Below are 16,499 nucleotides of genomic sequence, written 5' to 3'. Positions count from 1 at the left end.
AGAGAATGGGTTGTGTTGGTGTAAGGGTGTGTACAATTTGCTCAGTATGGTGCAGTTGCTGCCTCATATTTGCCTTTCATTTTGACTAGTACCGGAATAAAAAGTGTTTTTTATATGTCACAACAGTTTTATTTCCTAGGGTTCCCTGTCTGTATCCACATTTTATCTATAGTCCTGTGCGTAAATGGTAAGCTCATCAGGGCAGGGATCGTATCTTTGTTATGTTCGTACAGTGCCTGGCACAGTAGGTGCTACCGCAATAATAAATGTACTTAATCCTGACTTTGTAGTCCATGGCAAGCACTGAAGTCAGCCTAACTAGTGTATGAGATTTGAGTGCCCACAATTGCAGGATTGGGCCCAGTAAACGGGCACAGTCTAATGTCAAAAGTTTACATCTCAAACAGCATCTTGTATGTGTAACAACGTATAGACATATAAAATAAGGGCAGTGTAAAGCTCAACGGTGCAGTGTAAAATTCAACCGTGTTTTGGTTTGTAGCAGTTCATGCAAAGCTTTTTGGGGGGGTGGGGGGATTGCTTAACTTGTGACTGGAAGGAGGTGGTGGTTTTGCTTTGAATGTGGGTACAAATAAACCAAAACCTAAAAGCAAAACTCGTCAAAAAATGAGCATTGGGGGCATAAATTTTGCAGCTGCAGCTAATCTCAACGGTGAGTTACATGTTGCCCACAGTAAGCGGGGGTGTTTGTACTGACTTAGAAGCAGTGCAGGAGAAGGAATTGTGACTAAATTTGCCACTGGTTTATACCATTATCAAATTATTTCCTGTCTCTACAGGCCAGCCTGTAGAAAGAGGGTGAGCAGAACAAAGGCAACTTTTTACTACTGTCCTCAGCAGTCCTGCCTTGAATACCTGTGGGTGGACCTGGGATTCAACATTCTTCCTCATCTCTAAAAATGGCTGATGCTTTGTTCCTAAAAGTCTAGGGCTACTGCCAACCATGCCTGTCTTCTTTTTAATTATTTGTAAGACTTCTTATCCCGAAGCTTGTTACCCTGAAGAGATTTCCCCACTGTTCTCAGTTTTGCCTTTTTGAAAAGTTTTGCAGCATGGATATTCCCCCCCCCCACCGCACAGTCCCCCTTTTCATAAGGGAACTCTTTTTTGTAAACAGAAGATGTTTTAATAGCTGATTAATCAATTGTTTTAGAGTCCAACAGTTGTCATAGGTTGTTAGTCTAACTGGTTGCTTGTAATCTTGATTTATGACCGTCTAGAACATCATCTATCAATGTGCTTATAGCGTACTACTCATGTCTGTAAAATACTTACAACTAGGCTTGAAAGGATTTGATTTTTAGGTAATGTCAGTAAATGTTGTTTTTCACTGTACACACACAAACCGGACAAAAATATTTCCATTGCTGGTTGGAATTTACAGACTGGCACAGTAAGAAGAATACTGCTTGAGAGCTTACTGGTTTGGTTTAAGGATATTTACTTTGTATAGTTTGTCCGTTACATATCAATTTATGTTGTAATGGTCATAAAGCCAGAAGATAAGAGACAAGTGAAGAGCCAGAGATAAGTGAAACCCTTCAGGTTCAGAAAAGGACTTTATTCTGTGGACATGAAGGACTCTTTGGAACTGCGTGTGATCATTATTCAGCCCCGGGTGGAGGGCGATGGTGCTCATGAGAGAGACTGTGTGGAATCTGTAAGGGGCCCTGAAGAGGGAGGATGTGGCAGAGGGACATGTGGCCATGAGGGAACACATGGAGAAGGCATCACCTCTAAAAGACTTGAACCTCTAATTTCAGGGCAAGAATCACCAACTTATGACCTTGTTTGGAAGAAAGCAGCCTTCAGAACAAAACTGAAGCTTTCACACAGCTGACTTTCCCCCTTTCCAACTTGCCAGCAATTCCTCAAGAAATATGACTGTGGCCAGTTGAGCCTATGCTGAATGGATTAAGAAGCTGCTAGATGTTTGAGCAGTAATTAAAAAACTTCCAAGATTTGGTGGGGGTAGAGGAGGAGGAAGGAGAGAAATCAGTCTAGTTGTTAAAGGAGCCATTTTATTGTAACCCTAAGAAAGCGGAGGCCAAAATTAATCTGGAGTTGAATGCTTTACAGTGGTCCAATCCACCCTGATCCAAGCTTATTGAATTTCTATGGTGATTGTGGTGACAGATATCCAACTGCCTACAAAGGCTGACATTTTGGACAAGCCGGTTTGTCCGCTCTAGGTTCCCATTCCTTCACCCCCCCCCCCCCCCCCCAGTTGCCACAGTAGTTCCTCAGGTGCATGCATGCACACATTTAATTGGATGTGGTACAGATAGTATTACCACTGGTGGGACCTTGGAAAGTGTCTTTTGTGGAGGGAGCTTGTCTGTTACGAATCTGAGCACATAAAAACAACAGGGTTGCCTAATGGGCTCCAGCCCGACTTTTATAAAGCTGGATTCAAAGAAGCAGTCCCACTCTTTCCGTTTGTTTCCTTCCCGTACAGCCCTTTCATGTGTATTTGGTCTGTGTGCTTTGTAAAGCATAGTATATGCTTGCAATGCTCTATAATTTTTTCTTTTTTAAGTGAGAATGTATCTGGTTAAAATCTATGTTAATTTATATGCAAGTTAGTTTCAGCCTTCAGGCTCCTTGGCAAGTTGCCCATGGTGCTCTGAGTGCTGCAAAGGTTATGTTTCAGAGTAACAGCCGTGTTAGTCTGTATTCGCAAAAAGAAAAGGAGTACTTGTGGCACCTTAGAGACTAACCAATTTATTTGAGCATGAGCTTTCGTGAGCTACAGCTCACTTCATCGGTATGCATCCGATGAAGTGAGCTGTAGCTCACGAAAGCTCATGCTCAAATAAATTGGTTAGTCTCTAAGGTGCCACAAGTACTCCTTTTCTTTTTGCAAAGGTTATGTGCCACTTTGGCTTACAGGGACACTTTCAAGGGCTTAATTTTATTGTAGTTTTTTTTTCCCGTCCTATTTCCAGTTTATTTACCTCCTGAGTTTGGAAACGAAATGTCTCTCTTCCATTTGGCAAATTTTGACTTTCCACCCCCCTTCTCTTAGTCCCAGTGGTGGCTCTAGATTCAACATTCTCAGAGGTATTTAACCCTTCTTCGCTGCACCTGTGTTATTAATTCAGGGCACTTTTGAAAGTGTCCCTCAGTCCTTTGCTCTCAAGCTATTCAGTGAGGTACAGGTGCTCTCTCTGTTCACCTGGTGCTTCTGTGCAATGGAGCAGCTGCCTCTGTATAAATCGTTAACCTCTTGCTCCTCCTCACTCCTGCTGGTAAATTGTATTGTCAAGGGCTTGGTCACACTTTGGTTCATAATTAAATATTCTCAAGAGACCAGATAACCCGTATCAGTGAGGTTTATTGCTAAAAGTCAATAATAGAATAGTACAGGAAAAGTTCAATATGATGCCAGTTTCCAGGAACCTGTCCTGTGTAGCATTGTTGAATTCAGCTTACCAAGAAGGTTTGCTTCTGAAGTGACACATTTCAGCTAATGCTTTTTAGAGGATGATTTTACAAGTTACAAAACTCTTTACACATCACTCAAATCCACCCCACCAGTTCCTACCAGCTCCTTAACCGGTTCTGTATCTTCCTTATCTTTGTTTTGGCGACTAGCATTTCACGCTCTGGTCCATGAATGTACCTCCCTGGCTTGTACCAGGGTAGGACATTAATGTACTTTTGCCTTTGATGAGTTACCTATTTTCTAATGCCAAAGCTGACTTCAGTTTTGTAAAGTGTTATTGGATACTTAGCATAAGTGAACAGGATTATAAAAAGGCATAGGCTGATTCAGGTCATGTAACAGCTAGAAATATATACACAGTATAATGTTATATTGATATTGTGGGCTTAATGCATAGTAGTTATATGCAATGTGAATAAAGTATAACCCCAGCATGTATTGGTCAACCCTCCCTCCCTCCCTCAGGTGTAGGTGCCCACTCAGCTGGGGGAAGAGATTCAAATTGCCCCTCGTCTACACTCTTGGGGATGAGTCAACCCTCTAGGGTGGGTTTATGACTTTCCCTTAAAGTCTGGGTTTATAAAATGACCAATAGATCTTTTTCGTTCATGTATGTAGTTTGTTCATCTATCAAAGACACAGCATGGATATTAATTGTTGTAATTGTCTCTATTGGATAAGTCATCCAAGTATCACTACATTACAAGCCCACAATAGAATTATGAAAATTGTCTTCATACTGACATTTTGTCGCATTCTCTTGTATACAGTGGAAAAAGGCAATACAAAAAGTGAATCATGATCAAGTGGGTGTATGATAGCATACAATATATTAGTGCCTTTTGTGTAACTGTGTGTAAAATATATCTATAAAAATATACCTAGCCTACATTCCATTACATATTGACTGTTGTAGTCAAAGAGAAATGAAGGCATGTATGATATAACCTGGTCATGTTTGTGCTAAGCTGTTAAGACTCTCCTGGTTCAATAGAAGGAGGTTTTAATGCTCAGCCCACTGCTAATCTTGTCTGCTGCATTTATTAAAGACGTGGGTCAGACACCTCTCTTTGGGCAGCCAGAATTGTGCTTTTTTTTTTTTTAAACACTGCAGTGTGACTCTTGCATTGCATCAGTTGATTTCTTATGAGGAGAGGCAGTGATTGGCCTGCCCTGCGTTGCCCTAGGACCAGTACTACCCTTAAAATCTTATGCAATACACTCCCTCGCTGACTGCTTCCTTCTGTTGCAAGAGCTGGACCTTTTTTCACCAACCAGGTGTCACTGTTGGGAGAAAAGGGGGCTGAAAGGAAGAAACGTTCTCTTCTGAGTCCATTGCTTTCTTCTCTTGCATCAGTTACTTCCTCACTCTTTTATCTGTAGTGCCCATAGAAACATCTCTTGCCGGGAGTGGGAAGACCAGTGGGAGCACTGACTGTCTCAGAAGAATCCCTGTGTAGAGTGTCTCATGAGAGGAACGAGGAGATACTGGCTCAGGGTTTCTTTGTGCAAAGGGGTTGGGAGCACACTTTAAAGCGTGACCTTTGGAAGAAGAGGTTAGGCAAGAGTGAGTGACTGGACTAGAGTGCAGTGAAATCCATTTGTGCTATAAACGTTGGAGTGGGTGTTTTGGTCATGATATAGGAAAAACAATTGACAACTGCTGGTATAAACTAACTTTTTTTCAAAACTCAGCCTAGAAAAGAGTATAGATTTTGCTCTCCTTAGAATCCAAAGATTTGCCAAAGTGTGTGCTCCTTTTCTTCTGAAGGATGGAATCCAGCCTTGAGTGGAAAAAAATCTGTAAGCGTTCCAGACCTTCCGCCATTAGAGACAATGGGAGGCTTGCCATTAACTGTGATGGGAACAGAATCGAGCCCTGTGTTATCAAAGTTGACTGTTATGGCCTGAATTGTGTATATTAAACAAAATAACTGGAGGAGTAAAATCGTGAAAGATTGACTTTTGCTTGAAATCTGTAGCCCCTTTTGATATTTTAGGTCTGGAGTTTAAGGCCTGGCTAATTATGTTTTCTGTGCTAGGAAATCAAGGTATGATATTCACAAATATTTTAAATAAAGGGACATGACGTTCAGGGTAACGTTCACTCATGCTTCTTGTGAAGCATGAGGAGAAAGGACCTCTGTGCTTCCAAAACAGCCCTTGAATTTTGTTCCCAGGACTCAAGCCTTTGATGCTGCTGGTTTGAGGTATAAGAACAGAGTTTAGGCAGTGCTTTAGGGGGCTGATCTAAAACCCATGGAAGACGGTGAAGTTTTTCCATTGGCTTTCGTGGGCTTTGGATCAGATCCTAAAAGCACCGCTTGTCCCGTCCCCCGCTGCCTCGTTCATTCTCTTTTTTTTCCCCGTGTACTTATTTTATCTCCTATAAAGTTAAGTGTTCACATAAGCCTTTAATTACAGTCTTTTCCAATTCTGTACCCTACAGTGCAGTCTGACAGGCTGCAGTTGATATCCTGTTGGATGTTACCCAGCTAGGATTACCTGTGTAAAGAATGTTTCATTACTTAGCAGTTACATAGCAACTGAACTCCTAAGGGTCTAATTGAATTTGAAAATAAGTTATGTCCAGCTGCTGTGCTGTGGAGTCCCTGAAAAAAATCCAATTTTATTTAGGAGGTGAGGAAGACTGATTTCTGTGACGTGGGAGCTAGTGTTATGTTTTATCTAAATCTGTTCGTAAGGACCAAATCCAACGGGTGTTGAAATTAAAGGGAGTATTTCCATTGGCTTGTTCTAATTGCAGTTGGATCAGGTCCTAAATTATTGTAACGTGCTTCCTAAATGTAGTCATCACAGCCACCAATATAGGAAGCTAGATTCTCCCCTGCCTGGACCCTTGTGTTATCACACACACCTGTGCAAAGTGAGTGTCGAAGACCATTATTGTGACTTGCTGGTGTTATACACCCAATCTGTGCAGGTGTGAATGACTGTGAAAGGCAAGGGTGGATCAGGCCCCAGGTCTCTATTTTTGGAACCAGCAGTTCCAATTCTGCACACCTTGAAGTCGGAGGGAGTTTTGCCAGTGGGTGTGGGATTGAACCCCATCCGTGTGAATTAAGTCTACAGGCCTGATTCGATCTCTCACTAGTTTTACAGCTGGGTAACTCTAGTGGAATTACTCCTGACTTATCCTGGTGTTAGTGAGGTTTGTTGTTGTCTCCCCCTGAGAAGAGGTACTTGTGAAAAAGCAGTAAATGAAAAGTACAGCAGTTACCCACATGGAACAAACCCAGAGAATGTAACAGGGCAACTTCCCTTCTGCTTTTAAAAGGAAACTTTCCCCTGTGAAAATGGTAAAAGGGTACTGCACTTAAATAAAGATTTATTCTGTGTAAATCCTCAGCTGATCCATTAGAGGCCAATATCAGGTATTTTTCATAAATTTTAAAGTATTTTGAATTCGTTTAGAACAGGGATCGGCAGCCTTTCAGAAGTGGTGTGCTGAGTCTTCATTTACTCACTCTAATTTAAAGTTTCACATGCGGTAACACATTTTAATGTTTTTTAGAAGCTCTCTCTCTCTCTCTAAGTCTATATATTATAGAACTAAACTATTGTAGTATTGTAAAATAAACAAGGTTTTCAAAATTGTTTAAGAAGCTTCATTTAAAATTAAATTAAAATGTTGATCTTACGCCGCCAGCCCACTGCTAGTCTGGGGTTCTGTTCACCTAGGCCGGCAGCGGGCTGAGCGGGGCCTGCGGCCGGGACCCTGGCTGGCAAGGGGCTGGCAGCCAGAACCCCAGACTGGCAGTGGGCTGAGCGGCTCAGCCCGCTGCCGCTCAGGGGTTCCATCTGTTGGCTCCTGGCTGCCGGACCCGCTCAGCCTGCTGCAGGTCTGGGGTCCCAGCCCTGCCCACATACAGTGGGTACCTACCTTCTCCCTGGTTCTGGCCATTCTCTTCCTCTCTCTGCACTGAGCTGAGGGTGGGAGTGCACTGAGCACAGGGCTGGGGGTGAAGGAGCAGGCTGGGGGTTGGGGTGTAGGGTCTGGCCTGGAGCTAGAATGAGGGGGGGCTCAGGGTTGGGGCAGGAGGTTTGGGTGTGGAGTGCTTACCTGGGCAGCTCCCATTTGGTGGGAGGGTTGCAGGTGGGAATGTGTATGTGGGGGTGTTGGATCATATTAAAGAAGTTCTGTATTAAAATCACAAATGAGTTTGATTCCCCAGAGTTTAAATTCCAGGGTATTACTAATTAAGAGGTCTCTTGGTTTTTGGTTCTGTTTCTCTCCCTCTATGTGTGAAACTTGCAAGCTGCTAACTGTGTTAGTACATTCTAAGACAGAGTCTGTTGTCAAAGCAATTCACAGAGAGAGAGACTCAAAGTAATACTCTAACAACAGAAACAGCACCCAGAGACTCCCCGCCCTTTTGTTGTATTAACAATTGTGATTAAAATAGAGATAGAGGATGTATGTGGATGGATGCTTGGTGTGGATAATAACTGAATGATCAGGGAGGTGCCAGCCTAAGAATTCAGTGTCCATCGGCTGAAGAAGGCGTCAAGTGGAAATAACCAGAGGACCCCCCAGAGGGCAGACTGGAATCCACCCAACAGCCTCAAGAATGGGAGAACCAAAGAACAAGATAACATCTTGGAGCCGTCAGGAATGTGCTATCTGCTGATTGATTCAGCAACAGCATGATGGAGCAATTCCCATAGACTGGCATAGGAAGAAATTCCTATAAAAATAGACTCTAAAAAGTGAGAACTTTGGGGGGTCTGATTCTGCAAAGCAACTTCCAGGAGCATCAGATGAGAATCTGACAAGGCCCTGCTCCCTCCTCATGTCCAGGCCACATGGCCAGTGGCTTGGCATGAGCAACTCTAAGGCTGGTAACTATAACAACCTTGCAGAACCTGTGTGTGTGTTTGTATGAATGAATGTGTGAATAAATATGAGATTGAATGGAATGTTATAACTATAACTAACTGCTTACTATGATTCTTTCTGTATCCACAATAAATGTGGTATTTTGCCTTTTTCCCTTTAATAAGATCCTGCTGGTTTTTATTTTATTGGTACAACAGGGGAAGGTGCAGGAGCTCCTGTTTGGTGCTCAGGGTGGGGGTGGGTGCAAGAGCCAGGGCTGGGGTCATGTGTGGGGGATCCAGAGTCAGGGCTGGGGTCGTGGGGGGGTGAAGGAGTCAAACAGAGGGCTGGGTGTGTGTGAGGGGGATACAGGGCTCAGGGCAGGGGCCTTGAGGGTGTGCAGGGCTCAGGGCAGAGGGCTTTGTGTGTGTGTGTGTGTGGGGGGGGGTGGGTCAGGGCAGAGGGTTGGGGTCGTGGGCTGCTCACGGCACGGGGCTGGAGGGGATATGCCCTGCTTCCCCAAGGCCCTGCCCCTGCTTTTTCTCTGCCCCCCCCACCTCCCCCCAGCATGCTGACTCAGCTCATCAGCTGATCGGAGAGGAGGAGGAGGAGGGGTAGGAACCCAGCACACTGCGGGAAGAGGCTGGGGAGCCGGCAGGACCAAGCTTCTGCCCCTTGCCCCCGCGGGAGAGGGCAGGGAGCGGAGAAGAGCGGGCTGGGCCAGGCTGGATTTTTAATGGCACGCTGCTGCCTGCCGGGACCCTGACAGGCAGCAGCGTGCCATTAAAAATGGGCTTGCGTGCCATAGGTTGCCAACCCCTGGTTTAGAATATTCACTGGGAACTTGAATCTGGAAATCGCTCCATCCATTGTCACTCTGGTTCGTTACTCTAGTATTAGGCTGGCATAGGGTTGGCTAACAAGCTGGGGGTTTAGTTTGTTCGCTTCACTTGAAGCGCTTGTTTTGGAAGAATCTCAGAAGAGGTGAAATTCAACCTATGCACAGAGATCACACAAGGTGTATACATCACTTAAACTGTACTTGAGGGCTTAAGTGGGATTGAAGAGATGTTTAGGCCTTGTGCATAAGTCTGAGTGGGGTGAATGGCACCTATTAAGAACTGCAGGAATCTTAGCAACAGATAAAAAACTTGGTTTAGTCTCCCTTAAATTTGTGACACAGCGTACTGAATCTGCCTTTTTAAAACAAACAAACAAACAAAAAAACAACAAAACCATTTTTGGTCTGGGAGAATCAATTTTCTCTTGTCGTTTGCTACCTGTGCTGTTACGTTGACGGAAATAGTAGCAGGGTATCTTATTTACTGTACAATTTGACAGAAGCATGAACTACATTATATTCATAAATCTAAGAACTGCAGTCTTTGTAAACAGCCTGGCCAGCCTCCTCCGTATCGTGTTTCAGATTTCACAAGAGAGCACACAAATAGTTCAAAGTTTAAATACTTTCCCATGGACTTACATTTACAGCATGAATCGTTTTGCCTAACTGCCTTAGTACAATCAAGAAATCTGTGCTCACAAAAAGTGGCAGGTGATATCTAGCTGACTTAAATAACAAACGTAAATCTTTTTCTCTTGAAAACATCTTTTCTCTGATTCAACTATATTAGAGGGTCCATTTAAAAAACAATTTTTTTTGCTTAAAATTGTAACAAATAACATCTAAGTTTTAGTTCTGAAAGCTATTGAAGGAGAGGGCATGCTTCTGTGCTCCCCCAACCCCTTTTCATTTGTTTACTTGGTGCATTTGTGGGAAGATTTTACAGGTAAATGGGACTTGTGCTCCTAAATTCTGTAGGCTTCTGTGGGAAAATTTTCCTCCTTGATTATCTAGATTGCAGGGCATTTATGCCTTTTCTGTGCTAATGAGTTTTGTATAGATTCCCACTAATGCTCCAGCTGAATTGGAATTAGTGATGGGTGGCTTCAGGTTAGAGGAGCCTGGTCTGCAGTAGGGGTAACGCAGGTTCAGCTGCCTTGGAATAAACACTGGTTGGGTTTTTTGTATTTTAAAAATGTTCCCTAGTGTAGATATGGCCTTAAAAATTGACATGTTCAGTCAAGTTCCCCTCCACAGTTGTTGACTCTAACCTACTTTAATTACATCCAAGAATAGCTTTCTTGTCCTCCTAGGTATCATTGCAGGGTATGTGAAGCCAGTTGCAATTTCTGTGAATTATAAACCACATTATGGGTAAAACTTTCAAAAGTGCTGAAGTGACTTAGGAATCCAGCTGACGTTGGGTGTTTTGCCCTTGTGGATCAGCTTTCAGGATCTGTTCCTAAATTCAGTAGTGCATTATTTACACAATAGACCATGTCTATGGAGCAGTGTGTAAGCATCAAGAATTCCTGACAATGGATCTCAGATAGATACGATTTTTCTTTCTAAATATGTTCTTGATGGGAGTACTGATTGGTTAAAGCAGTTTGATTATCATGTTAACCGCTTTAGGAAGATCCTAGTGTCTGGGTGTAGTGCCTCACAGTGGTGCCCAGACTTTAATCTACTTTATGATCTATCATAAAATGTTTTTAATAATCATCCAAAGTATTTGGTAGACAGAATTGCATTTAATGGTCACTGCTGTTTGTCCTCTCATTTTCACCATATATATAATTTTTAAAGCATTCATTTCAAATATTTGTCGGGGGCTGAATGGTGAATTGTTCTTGTCTTTATCCTTGATGTGTATGTGGTTCCATTCTGTGCAACTCTTGAGCCGTAGCAGTCTTTATTCTTGTTTTAAATACGTAGGCCTGACACAGTTGTGTCACTGGTTTGTATTTGCTTTTGCAGGTAGCTGTATCCAGTTGGGTGGTAGGCGGATCCAAGGATTATCATGAAGTTTTCGGGGTCCCTGGAGAGCCAGAGATTGTCTCTCCTCTTGGAGACGGCAATCTCTAGAGAAGCTCAGATGTGGAAAGTGCATATGCCCAAAATTCAGCCCAATCAGGTAAAGTCTCTTATGTACATTTTTTTACTCTATGGGAATATTTTCTGGCATATTTTTCAGTGAATAACTGAACCCGTTACGTGAGAAGTGATCCTACTGCCTGGGGGAGGGAGGTTAACCTTTAATTCAATGTAGTGACTAATGCTTTGTTTCAGGAACATACCCACAGTCTGAGGTACAGAACGTGGTGTACGGAATACAGTGTTAAATCACTGCTATTTCTTCTAGAAGTACTCTCACACATTTGGTTTTATTAAACTGACACTGTGAATTGCCCTGATAATTAATACACGTTTGCTGCTATACAGTCAATTTGAAAGGCAACTCAATTGTGTTAGGTTAAGTTTGACTTACAATATATTGTTGTTGAAATCCTGGGCAATTTTCTACATGAAGCATCCTATTGCTGCTCTGTGTGTTACTGCTGACATTAGCTTGGTGTGCGGTCACTCCCCTTCTGAATTTTCTTATTCAAACGTAGGGCCTTTTCTGCCACCCTTACTCATATTGGGCCAGATTTTCCGATAGCGTATATTGGTGTTACTCCATTGGCTTAAATGGAGTCACTCCAGTTTACCCTACCTGAGGATCTGGCATCGTGAATAATACCCTACTCCACGAGTAGTCCCACTGATTTCAGAGTAGTGTATTACTTAGTGTAACTAAAGATGGCAGAACTGGGCACAGAATTGGCATTGGTAAACAGTGAGTTCCCGCTTGTGATCTGTGTATCGAAAAACCCCACCTAGCATATTTATTTATGAATGGCCTGCGTGCTACGTACCGGCGTAGTTTGATTTAAAACAAAATATCCCAGTGTCAGGGTGAGGGATTGGACCTTCCCATTCTTTACTCCTGGAGGCTGGGAGCTCATCAAGTCCTACTCTTGGGCCTCTTTGTGGCTGACACAGAGAGAGAACAGTATTGATGGGCTCTGGAAGGGAAAAAGGTCCATCCTTGCTTAGCTTGGTACACAGAAAACACAGGAGTGCGGGCACTCAGTAGCTTCCATTGACTTCAAATATTTACCAGAAACCAGTATTGTAGCCACAGATCTGTATCTCTGTGCAGACAATATCCAGGGCACTTAATTACAGATGTGCCCAAGAATTGGTTATTTGCATTCAAAGCATCAGTTGTTCTTTGTAACAACTATTGCATTGTAAAATTGGTTTAGTACCCACTGAAGTACAGGTTCTCCAACCATGGTATGTTTAGGTGGTAGTGGTTGTTTGAATTCAGTCTTTACACCTTGCTATGGCTGCAGTCTTGCTCTGGGTCGTCTTTGGAACTTTTCTGTGTTAGTCAGTGGATATTTCAGGACCTTGTCCTGTGAGGTTGACTTCAGTGGGGCGAAGGGTACTCAGCTACCCACAGGATAGGTACGTAGTCAGTGACGTTAATTTGACGTTGTAATGTGTCTGGCCGTCTGCAGATATGAAAACGGGGAGGCAGCGTTACCAGATTCTCATGAAAGGTCAGAGTGGTATAAAGTCATGGAAACAGTCTTGATTAATATTTGTGGTATCTGCAAAAATCCTACAGTGTTCCTTTTCAGTAGAAAGTCTAGTGTCAGAATTGACTGATTCAGGTTTGGGATTCTACTATGCCATAATGCCATTACACATAAGGTTGACTTTTTTCATTCTGGTTGCTGAGTTAGGATTCATGCTTGGAAAAGTTTACTGGCCTTGAAAGGGTTTTTGTACTGGTCCATCCAAGCACTTCCAATCTTGGTAGGTCATTAAAATCACATCATTTTAATGATTATCTTGCATCTTTCCATACTTCAATTCACACATGATTCTATCAGCTGGAATGCCAGACTGCTTTGACACAATATGAAATGTTGTTTTCTAGCATTAGCGACTCCAGAGAAAATAATCACTAAATCAGATTGAAATTTAAGCATGTGGGGGTAAAAATACATGGTAATTAGATTTAAATGAATAAAAAGAGAGCGAGCACATGCTGACATGTAAAACTACACAATTTTTATAGGTACTCAGTAACTGATAACCAGCTTTGTAGTGGTATAAAATATTCTTTTCTAGTGCTTATTGTTCATGAGACACTGGACTTCAGACTGTCACAGATCATTTCATTTTATCAGTGCTCATTTTGGCACTGTTTCATGTCATAAAGTTCAACCCATATTATTACCCTAACCCCCCTGTTATCTGAAACAGGGATATTATTCCTTAGCATCTATTCACTTCATTGAAAATGTTCTCAATAGCCTGAAACATCCAATAACACAAAATCATTTGTCTCCCTTGACCTTCAGAAAATCTAAGATGTACTGGATAGCCAATCCTGGGACTCTGTGAGCACTTAATTTTCATTGCCTGTTATAAGTATAAACTCTATTTTGACGTGATACTCTGGTTTCCAAATGAAGAAACACACAAGGAAAATCTAATGATCAAAACTGAAAGTATATTTCTCGTTTTTTTTCCTACTAATGAAAGTTCAGCTAGGTTCTTGGCTGTTTTTTAAATTCTAAAGGGGGAAAACACACACAAACACACACACAGAGTTTCTAGACCTCATTGTGCTCTAGTTTAGATCAGAGGTGGGCAAACTATGGCCCACGGGCCACATCTGGCTCGCAGGCCCCTCCTGCCCGGCCCTTGAGCTCCTGGCCGGGGAGGCTAGCCCCCGGCCCTTCCCCTGCTGCCCCCTCTCCTCCACAGCCTCACCTCACCGCCGGCGCCATGCTCGGGGCGGCGGGGCTGTGAGCTCCTGGGGCAGTGCGGCTGCAGCGCCCGGCCTGACCCGGTGCTCTGTGCTGCATGGTGGTGGCGGCGGCGGCGTGGCCTGGCTCCCGCCGGGCAGCGCAGCTGTTGCACCGCCAGCCCTTGGTGCTCCAGGCAGTGTGGTAAGGGGGCACGGAGCAGAGTGGGTTGGACAGAGGGCAGGGGAGTTCGGGGTGGTGGTCAGAGGGCAGGGGTGTGGATGGGGTCGGGGCGGGAACAGGGGTTGAATGGGTGCGGGGGTCCCGGGAGGGGCAGTCAGGAAGGAGGGGGGGGTTGGATGGGGCGGCAGGGGGCAGTGAGGGGCAGGGGTTCCAGGGGCGGTCATGGGACAGGGAGGGGTGTGTGTGTGGATGGGGCACGGTTTCGGGGGGGGGGGGGGGGGGCTGTCAGGGAACTGGGGGGTTGGATGGGGCAGGAGTCCAGGGGAGGGGGGGCAGGCCAGATAGGAGGTGGGGGCCGGGCCACGACCCCCTCCCCTAACCGGTCCTCCATACAATTTCCAAAACCTGATGTGGCCCTCAGGCCAAAAATCCCCCCCCCCCCCCCCCCCCCCCGTTTTAGATCCTTGAAAATAGTGTATGATAAAGGTGTAACATATGTGTACTGCAGTCTGCCGCAGTTTGGTGGGAATTTCTGTCCTGGTATGTTTTGGAAAGCCCCAGTCCCTGACAATAAGTGTATTGCTTTCAGTTTTCCTTTTTCTGACTTGTGACACACTGACTCTGCCTGTGTTTGATAGCTCTAAACCAAAGGTTAAAGGGGTTTTTCAGTCTTGAAGAGTCATCTGGCTTGTGTGTTTAGGACCACTTTGCATTTTGTTAGCACTATTAAGTTGTTTGTTCACATAAATTATACATATATATACACACACACAGTAAAATAGTGTATGTATATTGCTTATGATGGTCAGGTGGAAGGGGGGTGACTGGCATATGGATAAGATCTGAGATATAAAGTTGGAAAGTCTGTCAGAGGTTAGTTTTCTCGTTAACAAGTAACCCTCTCTGTGGCACTTACGTTCATGGGCCAGGAAAATTTTTTTTAGAAACTTGATGCCATTTCATCTTCCTTTTTCCTTTCCCTGCTTGTTCTGTTTTCTTTTTCCATTCCTCATGACAATGGGAATCAGGAGTCTTCAGTTCATTCCCATTTTTTCCCCACTGCCTTGTCATGTCACCTTGGACAAGACAAAATGGAGATTATCATCTTTACCCAACTTTGTAAAGCCCTGAGAGATTTCTGGATGGAATGCTCTAAGTGCAAAATAGTATTTTTTGCCTCTCCAGATGTCTGTTTCCAAATGTGGCCATGCACAAAAAGGAAATTTGTACTGCTTATGAATTTTGTAGCTTTCACTAAACTGGAACTAAACATAAATTAGCACTGTTGGAGACTTCAGAGAGATGCCTGCATCCGATTTCACGTTGGTGCAATTGAGAAACAACCCCACTGAAATCAGTGGAGTTACACCAGTGTAAAACCAGTGTACCTGAGGTTGGATATTGGTCCTAATTCCACAGTGGTGTAGCTGCCCTTTAAGTATGCCAGTCCTGATAAAGGTTACTGCTGCTCGCAGAATAGCCTGGAAAGAGAAGAAGAAAAAACAAATGGGGAAAGAACAAAACCCAGGAATTCACTGACTTTAAATTTCAACCAGTAAAATTTACCTGAATTTGAGACATAAAAATTTAATAGCATTGAGTTTGCCCAGAATGTAATACAATGGGTGTTCAAAGGCACCTAAGGAGTGTTCAGTGGGGTTCTATTTATTATTTGTGTTGCAGTCGGCACCTACGATCCCCAGGCCCCATTGTGCTTGGCACTGTACAAACACAGAACAAGACAGTCCTAGTTCCAAGGGGCTTATTATCTAAGTGTAGGACTGGAGACGGCAGTCAGGGAACACAAGGAAACAATGAGACAATACTGATCAGCATGTGGTCCTGGCACATCAGCAGCCTAACCGTGGGCAAGCTTTTGGGTGGGGAGTTGGTCCAGAGATTTGGGAACCTGACTCCCCTCAGTTCCTGTGAGGCCCCAGCTGTAAAGTGTGCATTTGTGAGGTTGGAGTGAGGGAGGATGGCAAAAAGTCCACGTAGCTAGCAATAGCGTGACTCCGCTCTAGAGGAGATCCAGGTTTGAGAGCAGGTAAGGAATGGGCCTCTGCTGGTGCTGGCTAAGATCTGGTGACACGGAGGGAAGGGTAACTGTTTGTTTTTGTTTTTTTGTTTTTTTTTAAATCTAGCTTTAGATTTAAACAATAGTATAAAAAAATAACCACCCATACAAGTTCTAGGCATTTTAGCAGTTAATCTTACATCTGTTAATAACCACCTACAAACCTGAAAAACCCAGCCTGCCGGAAGCATTAAGCAGTTGGAGACAGTAATAAGTCAGTTCAGCCGGTCAGTATCAAAGCAGTAGAAAAAGCCCCTTTCCGCCATCGCCAT

At 43.8% G+C, this 16,499-nt stretch overlaps 1 protein-coding gene across 1 annotated transcript in view; it reads left to right on the top strand.

Annotated features, from left to right (window-relative positions):
- CCNI (cyclin I) overlaps positions 1-16,499 on the top strand; it is a 52,317-nt gene that overhangs the window by 11,186 nt on the left and 24,632 nt on the right. The window contains exon 2 of the mRNA XM_077814915.1: positions 11,134-11,290. Within this exon, the coding sequence (XP_077671041.1) occupies positions 11,177-11,290 (114 nt within the window). The 5' untranslated portion in view covers positions 11,134-11,176. The remainder of the gene's footprint in view (positions 1-11,133; positions 11,291-16,499) is intronic.

Source organism: Eretmochelys imbricata, chromosome 4 (genome assembly GCF_965152235.1).
Source record: "Eretmochelys imbricata isolate rEreImb1 chromosome 4, rEreImb1.hap1, whole genome shotgun sequence".
NCBI classification, from domain to species: Eukaryota; Metazoa; Chordata; order Testudines; family Cheloniidae; genus Eretmochelys; species Eretmochelys imbricata.
This window is presented reverse-complemented; position numbering and strand designations above follow the sequence as displayed.